At 40.1% G+C, this 17,113-nt stretch overlaps 4 protein-coding genes across 5 annotated transcripts; 3 read left to right on the top strand and 1 right to left on the bottom strand.

The window, feature by feature from the left end:
* The first annotated feature begins 419 nt into the window (after window positions 1–419).
* On the top strand, window positions 420–3,512 carry bbs5 (Bardet-Biedl syndrome 5). The gene is made up of 12 exons (XM_028433697.1): window positions 420–626; window positions 882–964; window positions 1,055–1,120; window positions 1,319–1,368; window positions 1,474–1,601; window positions 1,688–1,823; window positions 2,034–2,129; window positions 2,251–2,313; window positions 2,398–2,532; window positions 2,786–2,869; window positions 3,114–3,137; window positions 3,223–3,512. The coding sequence occupies exons 1-12, from the start codon at window positions 565–567 to the stop codon at window positions 3,322–3,324; spliced, it is 1,029 nt and encodes a 342-aa protein (XP_028289498.1). The 5' UTR covers window positions 420–564; the 3' UTR covers window positions 3,325–3,512.
* Window positions 3,513–4,028: 516 nt separating this feature from the next.
* klhl41a (kelch-like family member 41a) lies at window positions 4,029–6,564 on the top strand. Its single transcript, XM_028433695.1, has 6 exons — window positions 4,029–5,189; window positions 5,268–5,425; window positions 5,501–5,608; window positions 5,706–5,891; window positions 6,056–6,202; window positions 6,292–6,564. Exons 1-6 carry the CDS (start codon window positions 4,104–4,106, stop codon window positions 6,401–6,403), a joined length of 1,797 nt encoding a protein of 598 aa, XP_028289496.1. The 5' UTR covers window positions 4,029–4,103; the 3' UTR covers window positions 6,404–6,564.
* Window positions 6,565–6,711: 147 nt separating this feature from the next.
* fastkd1 (FAST kinase domains 1) lies at window positions 6,712–11,073 on the bottom strand. The gene is made up of 14 exons (XM_028433692.1): window positions 10,724–11,073; window positions 10,570–10,638; window positions 10,303–10,428; window positions 9,819–10,217; window positions 9,629–9,739; window positions 9,153–9,284; window positions 8,579–9,065; window positions 8,378–8,492; window positions 8,171–8,299; window positions 7,959–8,090; window positions 7,627–7,740; window positions 7,330–7,474; window positions 7,112–7,226; window positions 6,712–7,017 (listed from the first exon to the last, which is right to left on the bottom strand). The coding sequence occupies exons 1-14, from the start codon at window positions 11,053–11,055 to the stop codon at window positions 6,934–6,936; spliced, it is 2,490 nt and encodes an 829-aa protein (XP_028289493.1). The 5' UTR covers window positions 11,056–11,073; the 3' UTR covers window positions 6,712–6,933.
* On the top strand, window positions 11,047–16,915 carry ppig (peptidylprolyl isomerase G (cyclophilin G)). Of its 2 annotated transcripts, none has more exons than XM_028433694.1 (13): window positions 11,047–11,164; window positions 12,547–12,621; window positions 12,912–12,986; window positions 13,075–13,182; window positions 13,361–13,405; window positions 13,495–13,582; window positions 13,704–13,733; window positions 13,841–13,980; window positions 14,072–14,246; window positions 14,322–14,507; window positions 14,587–14,677; window positions 14,827–14,966; window positions 15,289–16,915. In XM_028433694.1, the coding sequence occupies exons 2-13, from the start codon at window positions 12,564–12,566 to the stop codon at window positions 16,235–16,237; spliced, it is 2,085 nt and encodes a 694-aa protein (XP_028289495.1). In that variant the 5' UTR covers window positions 11,047–11,164; window positions 12,547–12,563; the 3' UTR covers window positions 16,238–16,915. The 2 variants fall into 2 exon arrangements, with proteins under 2 accessions (XP_028289495.1, XP_028289494.1); XM_028433693.1 differs by lacking the exon at window positions 11,047–11,164 and adding an exon at window positions 11,798–11,949.
* The last annotated feature ends 198 nt before the right edge of the window (window positions 16,916–17,113 follow it).

Genomic DNA, 17,113 nt, shown 5'->3' with positions numbered 1-17,113 from the left:
CTTTTCATATAATAACTGGCAGCTGTAATAGAGGGCCATTTCTACACGGGCACTGCTTCCATAAGGCTTTCTGTTATCTTTTCATGCCTATGTGGACAACTTGGATACATGTTTGTTTATAATAAGATATAAAAAATGGGTCTTTTGTACATATTTTTAAAACAAGCTCTTAAACCCTGTCCACCCTTTGTTTGTAAGAACAGAACACTGACTTTTAACTATTTACAATCTTTGTCATTAAAATGTACACATTACTTGGGCTCTTTTGTTTCTTCTGTTTTGTTTCTTTTGTTCAATTTTGCAAACCTGTCCAGGACACTGACCATTTCCGTTTCCCAAACTTTACCATTTCACAAAGGAAATCGTCTCCGTGCGCGCTCCCGCGACGGAAATCAACTTTTGGCAGACGATCACTTTTTGACACAACACCGGCTTGCCGTCTGTTGCCACGGTGATTATGACGCTGGGAAAGATTAGCCTTTTTACAACAGCTAGCTAGTACACGGACGCTTCCTGACTTTGAAACTTTACTTTAGAAAGCAGCGGGAGTGACAGCCTGCTGCCATGTCGTCCGTTTTAGATGCTCTCTGGGAAGACAGAGATGTCAGGTTCGATATAACAGCACAGTAAGTTTACGTTAAATTCGTTTGGGATTATTTCGCCATCGTATAAACCAGCTAGCTAGCTAACCTAGCTCAGCGAAGCTAATTAGCTTATCAAATATCTGCTGGTGCTGCTTTATATTCCTGTGACGTCGTTTGATAATAATAAGAAAGCGGTTTGGTTGTGTGCAGAGATAAATATCATTGTCATATACGGATGCTACATTTAATTGAACCAATTGTCATTAGCACAGCTAAGTCAGTCTATCCTGTGCACAGGCAGATGAAAACTCGTCCAGGAGAGGTGCTGATAGACTGTCTGGACTCAATTGAAGACACGAAAGGAAACAACGGAGACCGAGGTACATCTTGGAGGTTCAAATTGTCTGTGCAACATGTGTTTGTAGCTGATCACCTGGCTAATACCTGATCATATTGTTTCCTTTTTGCAGGACGACTCTTAGTTACAAACCTGAGAATAATTTGGCATTCTCTGGCCCTGCCAAGAGTCAATCTGTGTGAGTACACCTTTGTACATAAATTACTTACACATATTTGATTTTGTCTCCACCAAGTGCATGTTTCTGCCCTGTCTTTGAAATGTGTGGTATAGTTTGACCTTATTATGTGTATTTATTATTATTATTTGTTATGTTTTTAAAGGATTTCTGTGTATTTCAAGCAATGTACTGTACATGTGTCCTGTTATTTTTCAGCTGTGGGTTACAACACTATCATTAACATTACAACAAGGACAGCAAATTCAGTGAGTAAGCCTTAGTATTACTTTGATTTGATAACGTATTAATAAATAAGTGTGTGTGATGTGATAAAGATGCTAATTTAGGAATAAATTACACTTTTCTTTCAGAAATTAAGAGGCCAAACTGAAGCCCTCTACATCCTGACAAAGTCAAACAACACAAGATTTGAGTTTATCTTTACAAATGTGGTTCCAGGAAGTCCCAGACTTTTTACCTCGGTCATAGCTGTACACAGGTAAAACAACATTGAACAAGAGTTCAGTTCTTTTAATACATTGTACATTCTAATAAATGTTTTAAATGTGTCTTCTGGTGTTACAGAGCCTATGAGACATCTAAAATGTACCGGGACCTGAAATTGCGAGCTGCTCTTATTCAAAATAAGCAGCTTCGACTTTTGCCCCAGGAACAAGTTTATGATAAAATCAATGGAGTTTGGAATTTATCCAGTGATCAGGTACTAAAGTGTCATTTTTTCACTTTTGCTCAACCTTTTCCCAAATATTCAGAATTAACAAAATAAAACAGAATATAGTGAGTAAAACTGTGTAAAACCTTTCTCCATCTTTAATACATATGGAAGAAAGTTATTGTGAAAATGATTTTTTATTGCTGGAGATTGATTTCACAGTGTGTTTGTTTCACTTGACCGTTTTCTTTCTTTTAGGGTAACCTTGGAACCTTCTTTATCACCAATGTTCGGATTGTGTGGCATGCTAATATGAATGAGAGCTTCAACGTCAGCATTCCTTACCTCCAGATTGTAAGTAAAGAATATGGCTGGGGTCCAAATGTACAGTTTCTGTTGTAATACTGCATGTTCTGTTGAATCCTGTGTAGGATGATGTCTAGTTTTTTTAAAATTATGTCTATTTTTCTTTAAGTGGTCGATCAGAATAAGAGACTCAAAGTTTGGCTTGGCTTTGGTGATTGAGAGTTCACGCCAGGTAAATCCTCTGCCCTTTTGTTTACATTTGTCTCATCTGGGAGTCCTGATGGACATGATTTACACACTGTATTCATGGTTTCAGAGTGGAGGCTATGTGCTGGGGTTCAAGATCGATCCAGTGGACAAGCTTCAAGATGCACTCAAAGAAATCAACTCCCTGCATAAGGTCTACTCTGCCAACCCCATCTTTGGAGTGGACTATGAGATGGAAGAGAAGGTACAGCAGTCATATACATGCCCTTTAGAGGTGGCTGGTAGATATGTTGCAAATCTTCCATCACTTCTTTCTACTTCAGGTCACTTCCATTGTGTAACGATAACACATCAGTACTAACGCCAAAACCTGAGGCCAACTATAAAAATACTCTTCAGATCTATTTATGGCTAAACCGCTGTGAACATTTCTTTTACATACCTCAACGTAGACAAACATGTTGTCATAGTGCTGTTTGTCCTAACACTGATTTCAGCCTAAGCCGCTGGAAGAGCTCACAGTGGAACAGCCTCCCGATGATGTGGAAATCGAGCCTGATGAACAGACTGATGCTTTCACTGTGAGTGTGTCTCTTTTGGCTACCCTTACACTCATTTCTCCTGTGGGAGTTACAGATTTAGTTGTCAGACTCTCAGAATAGCTGTTAGTTAATGCACACCAGTATAAACACGAATTTAGTTGCCTAGTTGCTTATGTGTGTACAGAGTGATACTCATCAGACAACAATAACCTATTATTACCATCGGAATACTTTGATCATGTGTAGTTATTGTGTTTGCTTACTTTTGATTTTGTGTTTGCAGGCCTACTTTGCTGATGGAAATAAGGTAAATGATCACATATTAAAGTAACATAGTAAATCATGTGGTGGTTTATAAGCAGACAATTTATTCATTAATTGTCCTTTCAAAGCAACAAGACCGGGAGCCAGTTTTCTCAGAGGACCTTGGACTTGCCATTGAAAAGTTAAAGGATGGCTTTTCACTTCAAGGACTGTGGGAAGTAATGGGCTGAAATAACATGTCACACATACAAACTCTGAGTACAGACAACAGTATATTTATTTATAGGTCAGATTATAAAGTGTATAGTACTTGTATTTATTGTTGTCATATTTGTATATAGTGTTTTCTCATAGTGAATACCAGTGTGAACTAAAATGCAGTTTTATTATCTAATATAAATAAATACATTTAAATAGATGTGGAAGAGTACTATTTTCATCACTGATTCATTAAGTTGATTTCTCATGCATCACAACAAAGAGGTTTCCGGCTGAATGCAAAGTGTATTTTAAACCATCAGCAGCAGCTGTTGACTGGCCCTGTCTGTTTGTTAGGTGTCTCACACACTGAAATATAGGTAGGTGGTCATCACTAACAGTGACTCACTCCACATGTAGAGGGATTCCTTTAAACTACTCACAGCTGTAGTAGATGTCAGCTTCATGTGTAAACGCTGGAATCAATCATCTTTATTGTTGGGTATTGTGTTTTAAATTGTGTCTTACTTGCTTTTGGAAAGAAAGGCAAAAGTTATTTTTGTATTGTTGTACAACAATGTTGGTGCTTATCACTGTGGTGACAAGGCTGCGCAGTTGTTTTTACCCTGTGACAGCTGTGTGAGCTCTCCGGTTTGACCAGCCTGAATTCTTCATGGATGTGTGGTCAGCTATATTTAGAGGGTCACAGTTATATTGAAGTGGCTTCAGACCTGGCTGCCTATAGTTCTCCGACTCCAGCAGCCAGGACGGTCAGCTGTGAACTGCCTTTTTGTCTTCCTGTCCTAAAAGAATGGATCCCCAAGGTTTGAGGGAAGATCTCCGTCTGTTTCAGAGCACCTTGCTGCAGGATGGACTCAAAGAGCTTCTGAATGAGAACAAGTTGATTGACTGTATCCTAAAGGTGGGAGACAGAAGCATCCCCTGCCATCGGCTCATTCTGGCAGCATGCAGTCCTTATTTTCGGGAGCTCTTCTTCTCAGAGGATTGCAAGGAAGGAGAGAGAAAGGAGGTCATTCTAGAGAATCTTGACCCTGGTGTTATTGAAGTGATTGTGAATTACATGTACTCAGCAGAGATTGACATCAATGACAACAATGTGCAGGATATTCTGGCTGTATCAAATCGATTCCATATCCCATCAGTGTTTACTGTTTGTGTGAGCTATCTCCAGAAGAAACTGTCCAAGACAAACTGCCTTGCAATCTACAGACTGGGACTGGTTCTGAACTGTGCCAGGCTGGCAATGTCAGCTCGGGATTACATCGCAGACCACTTTGAGCCTATAGCTAAGGACGAGGATTTCTTAGAGCTTGCACCACCTGAACTCTTTGCTATTATCGGAGCGGATGCACTGAATGTAGAAAAAGAAGAGGTGGTGTTTGAGACTCTCATGAAGTGGATCAGAAAGGACAAAGACAAGCGTGTGAAAACCTTGGAAGAGGCCTTTGATTGTGTTCGTTTCCGTTTGCTCCCAGAGAAGTACTTCAAGGAAAAAGTGGAAAAAGATGACATCATTAAGGCCAATCCTGAGCTTCTCAAAAAAATCAAGGTCATCAAAGAAGCCTTTGGAGGGAAGCTACCTGAGAGGAAGAAAGGACAAGATGATGAGGAAGGAGAAGAAGTCAAGCTGCCTGGTTATTTGAATGATAACCGCAGGTATGGAATGTATGCCAAAGACATGATTGTGATGATTAATGACAATGCTGCTGTAGCCTATGATGGCCAGGAGAACGAGTGCTTTCTCGCAGCAATGGCTGAGCAAATTCCCCGAAACCATGTCAGCCTGACATCCAAGAAAAACAACCTGTATGTGTTGGGAGGACTGTTTGTAGACGACGACGACAAGGAAAACCCACTGCAGTGTTACTTCTACCAGGTAGAGAGGCTGCTATAGCAATAAAGTATTTTGTTGTTGTTTTTGCTTTTAAAGCACTTTAAACAATTTTTTTTTCAGTTGGACAGTCTTGCTGCTGATTGGATTGCTTTGCCACCTATGCCCACTCCGAGGTGTCTCTTCGCTATGGGTGAATGTGACAATCTCCTCTTCGCTGTGGCAGGAAAAGATTTACAGACCAATGAGTCTCATGACACTGTCATGTGCTATGACACTGAGTAAGTTCAATATATAAACTCATGCAATTCAGTGGACTGCTGTGTTTAACATGTGACTTTATCTGCTTTTTGTAGAAAAATGAAGTGGACAGAAACAAAAAAGTTGCCCTTAAAGATCCACGGTCACTGTGTGGTCTCTGAGAACGGGCTGGTGTATTGTATTGGAGGAAAAACAGATGACAAGTAAGACTGTAAAATCAAAGCATGTAATAAAAAGTAATGTAATGTAAATTAATGTAATGTTCTTATCATATTAACATATTCTATCTTGCTGGAAAAGTAAAGCAATCAATAAGATGTTTGCATACAACCACAAGAGGTCAGAGTGGAAGGAGGTGGCATCCATGAAGACACCTCGGTCCATGTTTGGAGCAGTTATCCACAAAGGGAAGATTATTGTTGCTGGAGGAGTCAATGAGGAGGGAGTGACGGGTGCATGTGAAGTATATGACTTCGGAAACAACAAGTATGTGCATTTTGATATTTGTTTGGATAAAGGCTTCTTTTTCTATAGTTCCATCCTTTAAATCAGTGGTTTTAACCCTTTTTTGCCCTGCAGAGCTTACAGCTTTTTAAGGGTTAAAAATGAACAAACAGCAAACAAATAAGCTCAAATGTGTTTTTTTGCAGGTGGTCACCATTCCCAGAGTTTCCTCAGGAGAGGAGTTCGGTTAACCTGGTCAGCTGTGGAGGACAGCTGTTTGCTGTTGGAGGCTTTGCCCTGGTGGAGAATGAGAACAAAGAGTGTGCTCCTAGTGAAATCATTGACATTTGGCAGTATGTTTAAGTTTTGCCTCATATGAAATTTTGTGGATTACTCCTACTTTTTTTTTTAACTTTAATATTATTCTTTGACTTCCTTACAGGTATGAAGATGACAAGAAACAGTGGACTGGAATGATCAGAGAGATGCGATATGCAGCTGGAGCTTCCTGTGTGTCTATGCGCCTCAATGCAGCCAGAATGCCCAAACTGTGACAACGGTTTAAGGACGTTCACATTAACACTGTAGGATAATGTATAATATACACATGCTTCTGTTTAGCAGCTTATCATTATTAACATATCAGACATATATTTCCTCTATTAGATTTAGTAAACAAATGTATGGTGGCTTTTAAACCCTCATGTGTTGTGAACTTAAAAAGCTGCTGTCTCTTTTGTTCAGACACAGGCTCATTATTTTGCAATTTCAGTTGCTTCTTCATGATTCCAAAAAAATAAAAACAGTTGTCTTCTCTTTCGGCCAATGCTCACAAAAACAGCTTTTCATCGTAGTTGTTTTAAAAGCCATTTATTACAAAATCAAATTAACATGAATGAGGTAGCTTCATGCTAACTTTTGATGATACCATACAAAAATAAGGAGCACTTTATATATATATATATATATATATGTGTATGTGTGTGTTTATTTCATACTTAATTCATTCACTCTGCCATAACTTTTTCCCCAAAACAAAGTTTAGTGCAAATGTAACTCCATAAACACATCACTCAGTAGGAAGCTATGTAAATATTTTATTCTTCAGATATTCCTTCCAGGCATCATGCGTTGAAAGCTCCATAGAGCTCCATTCAAAGTGCGGGATCTTTACAAACATAAACACCAATTACTTCACTGTCTGCTTGAAGTTTTACAATTATAACGACACATTTATGTCATGTCAATGATATTTTCCTCACCTGAATGACACGATATCCCAAAATTTCAAGGTGTCTCTTCCTCAGCAGGGTTTCACCTTTAATATGATGAGAGTTTTTGCAGAAGGACTTGGAGTCAAGAAAGTCCACAGCAACACTACGAAATACATAAAAACAGAATTTAACATACATACTCCATTTTCCCAGTGATCATATGATTCATACTGTTAAATAACTGAATTGTGTATTTATGTCCCTACCGCTGAGCTCCAGGGGGCAGCTCATCCCAGGGTGTTTCCAAAGAGCTGGTTTTCCACTCAACCTTGTCTTTGCCTGAGAGCTGCAGTGTGCTGGGCTCGCTGTACGGCAACGGCTGCATGCGTTTGTCCAGTTTGAATTCAAAGTCTGAAGATACAAGGATAACATAAAACACTGTGGTCTGTAGAAATTTATGAGTCAGTTTTTATTATGGGATTGTTTAGAGTAGAGTGCAGGAAAATACCATAACTGAGAAATGGATTATGAGTGTAATAATATCATCATCCTGTATTACTCACCTATAGTGTAAAAGTATGGAGTGACAACTGCCATTTGGACAAAGTTCATACCGCCAAGAACCTCTCCCAGCATTTTGTGGATTTGCTGTTGCACAGAGCTGAGAGCACTATTCCCTGAAAAACAATGATATCATACAGTTGTGACCATAAGCTTTTGCAGTGATACAAATGTTATCTTGATGTCCAAGAACATCCTGCAAGCTCCAGCTAAGAAAAGTGTCACCAGTGGTGCCGAGCTTGCTTAGCAATGGCAGCTAGTGGGTGTAAATGCATGTAAACACACAGAGAAGTGAAGACTTTGGACAACGGCAGGCAAAAGTCCATCTTCTCACCTTTCCTGTGTATCTGCTGGCAGAAGCGCTCATGAAACCAAGGCACCTGGAACTCAGGACACTCCAGACACACGGCACGATTGAGCTCCATGAGGCGCAGTCGTGTTCGCATTTTGAGGGCGTCTGGTACAACTGAAAGAAGTCGTACCAACAGTTACAGCAGTGCTAATTACAGTACTTTGCACAACAACTTTAAAGAGTTGGGGACACACGTTCTAACTGGGAATCCAACTTTCCGAGAAAGTCTATCCTGAAAATTTCTCTGATGAGATCTTCAGGAAAACGGTCAGCCACTGCCAGGCGGTATGCCAGAAGGACGACCAGATGTGGGTCAATGGAGCCTAAAGGTAGATATGTAAAACGTGTGAAGTTAAGCATGAAATATAAAATAGAAATCTGATATGTGATGATTCACTTACTGATATGTGGGGTAAGGTGCTCAATGCAGACATCATACAACTCATCTGCTTGCACAGTATCATAGTTCAGAACAGAAAAGGGCAGCAAGATGATATATAAAGCGGAGTAGTGAATCTTAAAAAGAGAGAAAACAAACAGTTTTTGTTATTAGAATTAGAGCGTTCAGACCAAACATGTAGTTGTGATGTCACTTAAAGCACCTTGTCAATGTGTTCAAGGGCAACTCTGGCAATTCTGTCCATCAGCGGAGGGCAAAAGTGGTTGATCCTGGTCAGGAAGAAAGCCAGGTCAGGGACGTTGGTCCAGTTTATTTGGTCCATCATCCTCTGCAGGGTGGCTATTGCTTCTTCCAGCAGTATTTCTTCAAACCAGTCCCCTGTTATGTACTTGAGCTCATCGAGCACCAAGTCCAGCCGGTCAGCTGTCCGCAGCCTTTCAAGGCCGCAGTGGTTCAATGATTGCTGCAGATGCACGAACTTACGGCCAGACTTGTGGTAGTAAGTTGGGTCGGTCCGTGCCCACTTGGTGATGGCTGTAGAGATGGTGCTTAGCTCGCTGAGATTGCACTGTGCCACCATCGCACTGACCCGTGAGACCACACACTCCTCCACCCGCGGGCTGGGCAGCATGGACAGGACACGTGTTAGCATTGTCACTTCAAAGGGGGTGAAACTGCACTGCAAATAGCTGCAAGATAAAAAAAAACAAAGTCATCAGTGTACTTTAATGTATTCAAAATGTGGAGCAAATGTTGCTCTGTTATTCACCACTTACTTGACCAAACTGTTTCTTAGTTTAGTGAGGAGTTCAGGGTTTGGATACTGCAAAAGAAAAAGAGCTTGGGTGACTCGGGCCAAGTCTCCTGACTTGTAGTGATGAATGTTCCTATGGATTACAGATGCAACTCTAGAAATTAGATTAGTTGGATATTAATGAAAAGTTTTAGATAAATACACATCACATCCTTTTATGTTTAAATTTTCTAAGAAATATAAACTGACCTATGATAACTTTTATTATTATTGTTAACACATACTTGAGCTGTATTTATAGCCAAGGATTCAGGTCAGCTGACACTATTTGTGTCAAACACACATACAAAATTAAACATCCAATCTGCCAGTTTTTCAGAATTGTAAAAAATCTTATATATTAGATATTGCGATAATATCTTGATATATCAGTTTAGAAAAGAATCATTTTTGTCCCAAATATACTTGGATATGTCAAAAATATACGGCAGAACTTACTTGTTCAGCAAGGTAAGGTTCCTGCTGTGACTCTCTTCTAGTGCTTCAACTACAGCCAGAGCCTGCTGTGCATTGAATTCATCCGCAAAAAGCAGGGCAGTGTTCTCCAATCTGAAAACAAGACCACACAACCAACCAGTGGGATTGCTGTAAATGTTTTGATTTCCACTTCACTGACACTGATACAAACCTTTCTCTGATCTCTGGACTGGCCATGGGAACCAGAGCAACAAATATTTTCGTGAAAGAATAAGGATCAGTACTTGAATCCATCAGTTCAATCAGCTTTTGTTTAGCAGCCAACTTGAAGTCACAGTTGGTAAACTGCAGGGATTGATACAGCCCCAAGATGATGCCGATATACTCCACTTCCAGTGTTGAAATATTGCGCATGAGTATCTCGTTGCACTTCTCCAGCAGAGGTCGATGGGCGTACTTGATGTTGCGCAGAAACTGCACTATCCTTCGTGGGATATTATAATTTGTGGGATCCATGGTGTCCAAGAGATGATCTGCTCTACTGAGGAGAGCATCCCGCAGCCGGGGAGACATCAGGGCTGACACACTTATCATCAGAGCAGTCAGGATCCTGGAAACACACAATGTAAAAAGAGGTTAACCACACCAGATTACATATAAAAAATGCATATGAACATATTGGTTTCATGGCTGACCTGGCATCATCAATGGAAGACAACTTCTGATCCACAATACAAGTGATGTGGCCCATTAGAGGACTGAGTTGAAGGTGCTGATCATTTAAACAGACAGCAAACTTGGAGAGACATGTCATTGGAAAACTGCCGGGTCAGAGACATGCGTTTTAATTATCAGATGATTAATCCACAACTCAGTTTTAAAAGAGTTCCATGATATACTAAGCAAAATGTTCTTCACTTTATTTATTCAAAATAAGATGATAAAAATAAATGTAATCCTACCTGTCTAATCTCAGCCATGCTTCTGAAACCAACTGCTGAACAAGAGAGTCGTGTGGTTCTACATTCAACCTACAGGAAGACCACAAACACAGCATGTATCACTATATAATGCCAAAAAATCCAGTCATGAAGCTGATGGTGTCTGATGGCTTACCTGAGGAAAGCGTAGAGCATATCGACCAACATGAGATCATCCATTAAAGAAATTTTGTTCTCTGCCAAAACACGCAGAGTCAAGAACTCTGGGTGACTCTTGTTCACAGTCCTGAGAAACAGAGGTTTCTCCTTCTGAAACTGCCATAACATCCCCACAGCACAGCTCACATGATCCACTGTGAACTTCGCTTTGTTCTTGCTCACTACATCAAACACCTGGTCTTCAACTAAGCAAACTTGCAGTCGCTCCAGAACTTGGTCTCTATTAATCGTACCCACATGAAGGTACCTACGGAGGTAGGAGTTGACACATCGGAGCCGGAACATCATCACAGACCTGGGCTCAGGCTAAGCAGGCACTGAGGTGTTGACCTTTATTGTAACACTGTCAACCTCATTGTGGGGCAAGCTCGGCCAAGTGACGATACAACGCCAAGGAGTAAGTATCAGAAAACAGGCACTTCTTCATCTGTCATCTGAAGAAAAACGTACAGAAAGAAATTAAAATAAACTGGTAACATAACGTCTTATATTACACTTGGTTATATACAATGTGTATAACAACAAGCAGAGTAATATACTGACCACATCTCTTAAGAGTAGGCAAAGACACAGCACATTGGTTTCTTATAGTGTACCGCTAAGCGTGTTCACGTGTATACAGAAACAATCACGCGAAATGCCTGACAAAGTCAAACTACCCCTGCTAGGTACACAGTGGCCTAGATTGCAGCGTATTATAGAGATTTATGCATTATATAGCTTGCTTAGATTAAATATTGCCATGTAAAATGCTCAAAGTCACATTTACTTAGCATGTGTGCTACAAAGTTTTACTTCCGTAGCCTGTGACATAATAAAGGGTGTAATCCCTACCCTGAGCTTTGCCTTCGAGGATGTTGTCGACAGCAACAAAGTGTAATACACGTTCATGGCAGATTAGACACTGTCTGTATTTGGCTTCCTAAGTACTTGACTCTATTGTTAAACAAGCAGAACACAGTTAAGCGATCTATTCAAGCAGCCTGACATAACGAGGTACCTGGCAGACCAAACTCGGGGGATATACAGGTGCTGGTGTTAGATGGCGCACTGCTCTCTACATACATTGACGTCCCTGCCGCGCCATCTTTAGAAAACATTGAGCCCAACACTGAATGAAACTTCAATTTCGCCGTTTGTGAGCGCCTCTCGCTGCATGGAGTAATATCCTTGGTTTAGCAGGTGTTCTGTTTTTACATTATCTACGTCTTAGTGATACGTGCACAGTTAGTTCGTTTGTTATATGTCTCACATTATTAAGAATAATACCTCTGCATGCCTGGCTGTGACTAGCGTTAGGTGAGTTTGCTAACGCTAATGCTAATGCTAGGCCTATCGTTAAAAATGGATACCGTGGGGTGCCTTGGAGCTGTGATATGGTAGTCGTTGTAAAAGTCTAATGATTGTTGATTAAATGCGGACATTTGTGATACGTAAGCACACGAATGTGTCTCCACCGTTGGCTCAAGAGGTCAAGTGAGACTGTATATGCATGGCTAGGTAGCCTTGGCTAGCTAGGCATTTTGAAACAACAGAACTAACCTAATTTTGTTGTTAATCCAGCTGCCATCGCAGCGTTAACCGTCAGCCATTAATGTTTTTAATTATACACTATGTAGTCAAAGGTGTTTTTAGCATTGAAATAAGGTTTACAGCTCACAGACGTTTATGAACTGCATGTGATTTTGGCTTGTAGGTTACATCAGCGTTACAGAAAGTTACTAACAAACAAGTACTGCATTCATCCTTATGTGCCTCATCTGCATCTCTCACCTTTAGGTGTTTCAGCAGTGATCATGGGGATCAAGGTTCGCCCACGCTGTTTTCTTGATATTGGAATCGGTAATGTTAACGGTAAGTAGGAGATTTCAAAATGTTTTTCTTGAAACATATCAGTAACTTAATAAGGGCTGCCACAATTTGTTGACAATTGCAGATGTAGTGATTATCATTTAATCTCCTGGGATGGATATGAGTGGAAGGGTCAAAATATTTCAAATGGTTCAGTACACATACACACTGTCTGCCCTGTAGTTAAAAACTAAATCTAGGTGGTGGGGTAGGTGGGGTTTATTTTGGTGTTGTGTGGTTGTATATAGACACTCATAATGTTTACAAAATTAACTAATTTTTTGTCTTTTCAGTTGGCAGAGTAGTGGTGGAGTTGTTTGCTGACATCTGTCCCAAAACATGTGAAAACTTCAGATGCCTTTGCACAGGTGAAAACATTTCTCCACAAGAGCATACCAAACACTGTTCATGTCCATGAGGTAGTTTACTATTTATAAGTGTTGCTGTTTCATTCAGGTGAGAAAGGCATTGGTAAAGGAACTCAAAAACCCCTGCACTACAAAGGATGTGTTTTCCATCGCATTGTAAAAGACTTCATGATACAAGGAGGAGACTTCAGTGAAGGTGAGTTGTGAATATGCACATACACATAAGTTGTCTGCTCTAGAGTAGCAGCTAATGTTCAGGATCCAAATGTGAAAGTGTCAGCAAAGCAAACAACTTTGCTTAGTCTGTTTAAAAAAAAATTAAATATCTTTTGTGAAGCTGCCCTTTGTGTTTTGTTCACCCTTTGATATAATAGGTAATGGAAGAGGTGGTGAGTCCATCTATGGAGGTTTTTTTGAAGGTAAGGACAGCCACTGTCAGAACTGTGATTTGTTATCCAAACCGATGTTGGTGTCAAGATTGGAGTATAATTCATCCATTTTTCCTCAGATGAAAGTTTTGCTGTTAAGCACAACAAGGAATACCTGCTTTCTATGGCTAATAGGGGCAAAGATACAAATGGATCTCAGTTTTTCATGTAAGCAGTCTATTTAAACATATTGTTGATCTTATGCATTAGTAGTTGTTGTATTGTACAGTTTAATATTTACAAATGATTATATGCCTCTTTTCTTGAATGGCCTGTGCTGACTCTTCAGAACAACAAAACCCTCACCACATCTGGATGGGTAAGTAACACTTGATTTTGTTTAAATTTTAACTGATTAAATGCAGAATGTGTACAATACATACAACGGGCATGCTAATCCTCAACTCTTATTATTTTTTTCCACAGTGTTCATGTGGTTTTTGGTCATGTGATCTCTGGCCAAGAGGTTGTTCGAACCATGGAAAATCAGAAAACAGATCCTACTAGCAAACCCTATGCTGAGGTGAAGGTTTTAAACTGTGGAGAGCTCATCCCTAAATCTAAAGGTTGGTTTGTGTGACCTATTTTTTTTTTTATCAAAATAATTTCCATGTATCAAATTGCCACTCAAAACACTATTTACATATTTTTTGGCAGCAAAAAAAGAGGAAAAAAAGAGAGAGCGAGCCTCCTCTAGCTCTGACACCAGCTCCAGTGATTCAGAGAGCTCCTCTGAATCATCCTCAGACTCTGAAGAATCAGAAAAGGAATCTAAGAAGAGGAAAAAGAAGGCAAAAAAGCTAAAAAAGAAACAGAAGAAGGATAAGAAAATGTACTAAAGTACTTCCACTGTCTGCTGTTAAACCAGCCCTTTGTGTGTCTAATCAGAGCTATAATATTTTTATAGGTCAGATGCTGAAAGTCCTGAAGAAAAAGAACAAGAAGAGTTGGTGACGTCTACTGTACGTCCTGAAGAAATACCACCCATCCCTGAGAACCGATTCCTCATGAGGAGAAGTCCCCAGCCAGTCCAGAAATCAAATGAGGAGGCTGAGAAGGATCAGAGAAATAAAGGGGAAAGGCCAAGAGAGAGGTTGGTTGTGTGGAATGTTGTTATGATAAACATCCAAATGCAAATGTTAATTTTCCTGCTTTTTTTCTCTCATTTACAGTGCTGGTATAGCATATAACTCTCAGTCAGCATATCAGAGGAGACTAGTGATGACTCGATCTGGCAGGAAAATAAAAGGAAGAGGTCCAAGGGTAGGTGAACTGCAGCTGTATGAAAAGTCCATTCAAAACTTCACTTTGACACAGCTCATATTGTGACATTAATAGTCATTACAAAAGATATGCCCAATTTGTTCGTATAGCAAGTAGAGAGTTTTTTTTTTTCTTTTTCTCCTGTGTAGAGATACCGGACTCCATCACGTTCTCGTTCAAGGTCCAGAGATCGTTTTCGGCGCAGTGAAACTCCTCCGCACTGGCGTCAGGAGATGCAGCGTCAGAGAATGAGGGCAGTTACAGGGGAGCGCTGGATTAAGGGTGACAAGTAAGAAAATGCATTCAAATGTCTAAAATGTTCACAGCAACTTGCAATCAAATAGTGTACGACTCAATATAACAGTATCTTAATTCAGTATAGGTCATGCATAATCAGCTTGTATATTCCAAGTTAGACCTTATTTCAAGTGCCTTAAGATGCAGGATGACATTATTTTGATATTCTTTGGGCATGTATACTGTTTTTTGAGCTAGTAAACATTTCTTGGTCTTTGCTGAGCTACCTGAATAGTAACTTAATACATGCATTATGAGAGAAAAGGTTTTCCATGAATGAGTTGAGTTTATTTGTTTGCTGTTTGGTTTGACAGAGGTGACATGAATGAGGATAAGGATGAAGCGGCTAAAGCTCCAAGAAGAGAAAGACGGACCTCCAACTCAAAACCTGAACACACAGCTGATGCTAAAAAAGACAAGAAGTCTCGGTCCCATAGATCTAAAAGTAAAGAAGAGGACACTGTAGAAAAGGATGAGAGCCATAACAAACACAAGGCAAAGAAAAGTGATAAATCCAGAGATAGTCGCAGTAAAAGTCGAGAGAAGAGTAGGAGGTCAAAAAGTAGAGAAAAGAGTCGCAAGCACAGGAGTGATGACAGAAGAGGCCGCTCCCACAGCAAAGAAAATAAGAAAGAAAAGGAGTCAGAACCCGATCACAGTAAAGATAGAAATAAGGCTCCTGAATCTGATAAGAAACACAAAGACGACACAAAAGGAAGGAATGGTGAGAGAAATAGGACAAAGTCAAGGAGCAAGGAAAGAGCTGATAAAAAAGATGAGCACAGATCGAGTAGCAGAAACCGAGACAGAGCTGGACGTGCATCATCAAAGGATAGAGAAGACAAACGAGAGAAAGAGAGAGGAAGAGAGCGCAGCAGGAGTCAGGACAGGCGGAGTGACAGGGACAGTAAGAGACGTGGCACGTCCAGAGATAAAGAACGTCGAACCAGAAGTCCAGACAGAAACAAGACTAGAGACTCATACAGAGGCAGGCGCTCCAGAAGCAAGAGCAGCAGGAGAGATCACAGCAAAGATCGATCGTCTCATAGGAAGGACAGAGAAGCTGCTGGCCAGCGGAGAAGACACAGCAGCAGCTCTGACAGTGATGGAGATAAAAGGAAAAGCCAGAGGAGTCCAGATTTCAGAAGAAGAGCCCATAGTACTTCCAAAGACAAAAGAAGCCCAGCCAGACCGAAACCAGATAGTACAAAAGGCAGAGATAAGAATCAGTCCAGCTCCAGCTCCAGCTCTGACAGCGACTGAGCCTGTGCTGCAACAGTTTGTTCCTATTTTATACCCACTATACATGTAGTACGCAGCTCCACCTTTTCCACAGTAACTCGCAGTCAGAGCAGAAAGCAGTTCTCCCCCAATGTTAACATGAGTACACAAAGCCCCGTCAGAGTGAAGTCCAAACTTTGAAGTAATAAATACTCAGACCTGCAGCTACAGCCTCATCATGAAGGCTGCACTGTGGATGACTGGGAACGTGGATTTGGCCATCAACGCTGCTATCAGTAGCCAGAGCTGGAAGGTCAGTTTATAAGTGTACTGGGGTAGTAAGATTTTTTAATTTTTTTTTTTTTTAAGGATTATTTGTTAAATTGTATTTTGGCTTTACAGCAGCTCTGATTTCAAACTGACCATTCAAAAAAAAAAAAGAAAATGATGACAAATGATTTTATTTATAGTAACATCCATTTTTATTACAACATTCATCCTGGAAGAAATCAATGTGTTGCATGCCTGTCCCTGATATCTTAGACATCTTAGAAGTCGTCTTTTTTTTCTTTTCTTTTTTTACACCCGCAGACTTTTACTGTAAAGCTGTTTGGTAACCGATCTGTTTTTTGAAAGGAAATGTCATACTGTTATGTACCATAAAAACAGTTTGTATTGAACTGTGAGTGTAGACTGAATTAAAAGACTGTTTGATTTTAATCAGTGTTTTTTATAAGTATATATATTTTTGGGAGACACATTATACTTGCATGAAGCAGGGATATTATAGCTGATTTACTTATTTTACTTAGTGAGCTGGATTTACAAATTACAATTTAACTCATAATTCTGTATATTATTGGAGTGAGCGGGCTATAATCTGGCTCACTGGTTGACCTCAGTATTTGGGACACCCCA

This window comes from Parambassis ranga, chromosome 21 (genome assembly GCF_900634625.1).
Source record: "Parambassis ranga chromosome 21, fParRan2.1, whole genome shotgun sequence".
Taxonomy (NCBI): Eukaryota; Metazoa; Chordata; class Actinopteri; family Ambassidae; genus Parambassis; species Parambassis ranga.
The sequence above is the reverse complement of the archived record's forward strand: the minus strand, read 5'-3'. Positions and strand labels throughout refer to the sequence as shown.

Bases quoted from the DNA above. Each gene is read 5' to 3' on its own strand.
- bbs5 (XM_028433697.1), top strand. From the start codon at position 565: ATGTCGTCCGTTTTAGATGCTCTCTGGGAAGACAGAGATGTCAGGTTC. The intron at 1,602-1,687 runs GTAAAACAACAT...CTGGTGTTACAG, and splicing joins TCGGTCATAGCTGTACACAG to AGCCTATGAGACATCTAAAA. The intron at 2,314-2,397 runs GTAAATCCTCTG...TCATGGTTTCAG, and splicing joins TGATTGAGAGTTCACGCCAG to AGTGGAGGCTATGTGCTGGG.
- klhl41a (XM_028433695.1), top strand. From the start codon at position 4,104: ATGGATCCCCAAGGTTTGAGGGAAGATCTCCGTCTGTTTCAGAGCACC. The intron at 5,892-6,055 runs GTATGTGCATTT...GTTTTTTTGCAG, and splicing joins TATGACTTCGGAAACAACAA to GTGGTCACCATTCCCAGAGT. The intron at 6,203-6,291 runs GTATGTTTAAGT...ACTTCCTTACAG, and splicing joins GAAATCATTGACATTTGGCA to GTATGAAGATGACAAGAAAC.
- fastkd1 (XM_028433692.1), bottom strand. From the start codon at position 11,055: ATGATGTTCCGGCTCCGATGTGTCAACTCCTACCTCCGTAGGTACCTT. The intron at 9,740-9,818 runs GTTTGTATCAGT...TCTTGTTTTCAG, and splicing joins AGTCCAGAGATCAGAGAAAG to ATTGGAGAACACTGCCCTGC. The intron at 7,018-7,111 runs GTGAGGAAAATA...ATGTTTGTAAAG, and splicing joins TGGGATATCGTGTCATTCAG to ATCCCGCACTTTGAATGGAG.
- ppig (XM_028433694.1), top strand. From the start codon at position 12,564: ATGGGGATCAAGGTTCGCCCACGCTGTTTTCTTGATATTGGAATCGGT. The intron at 12,622-12,911 runs GTAAGTAGGAGA...TTGTCTTTTCAG, and splicing joins TGGAATCGGTAATGTTAACG to TTGGCAGAGTAGTGGTGGAG. The intron at 14,678-14,826 runs GTAGGTGAACTG...TCTCCTGTGTAG, and splicing joins TAAAAGGAAGAGGTCCAAGG to AGATACCGGACTCCATCACG.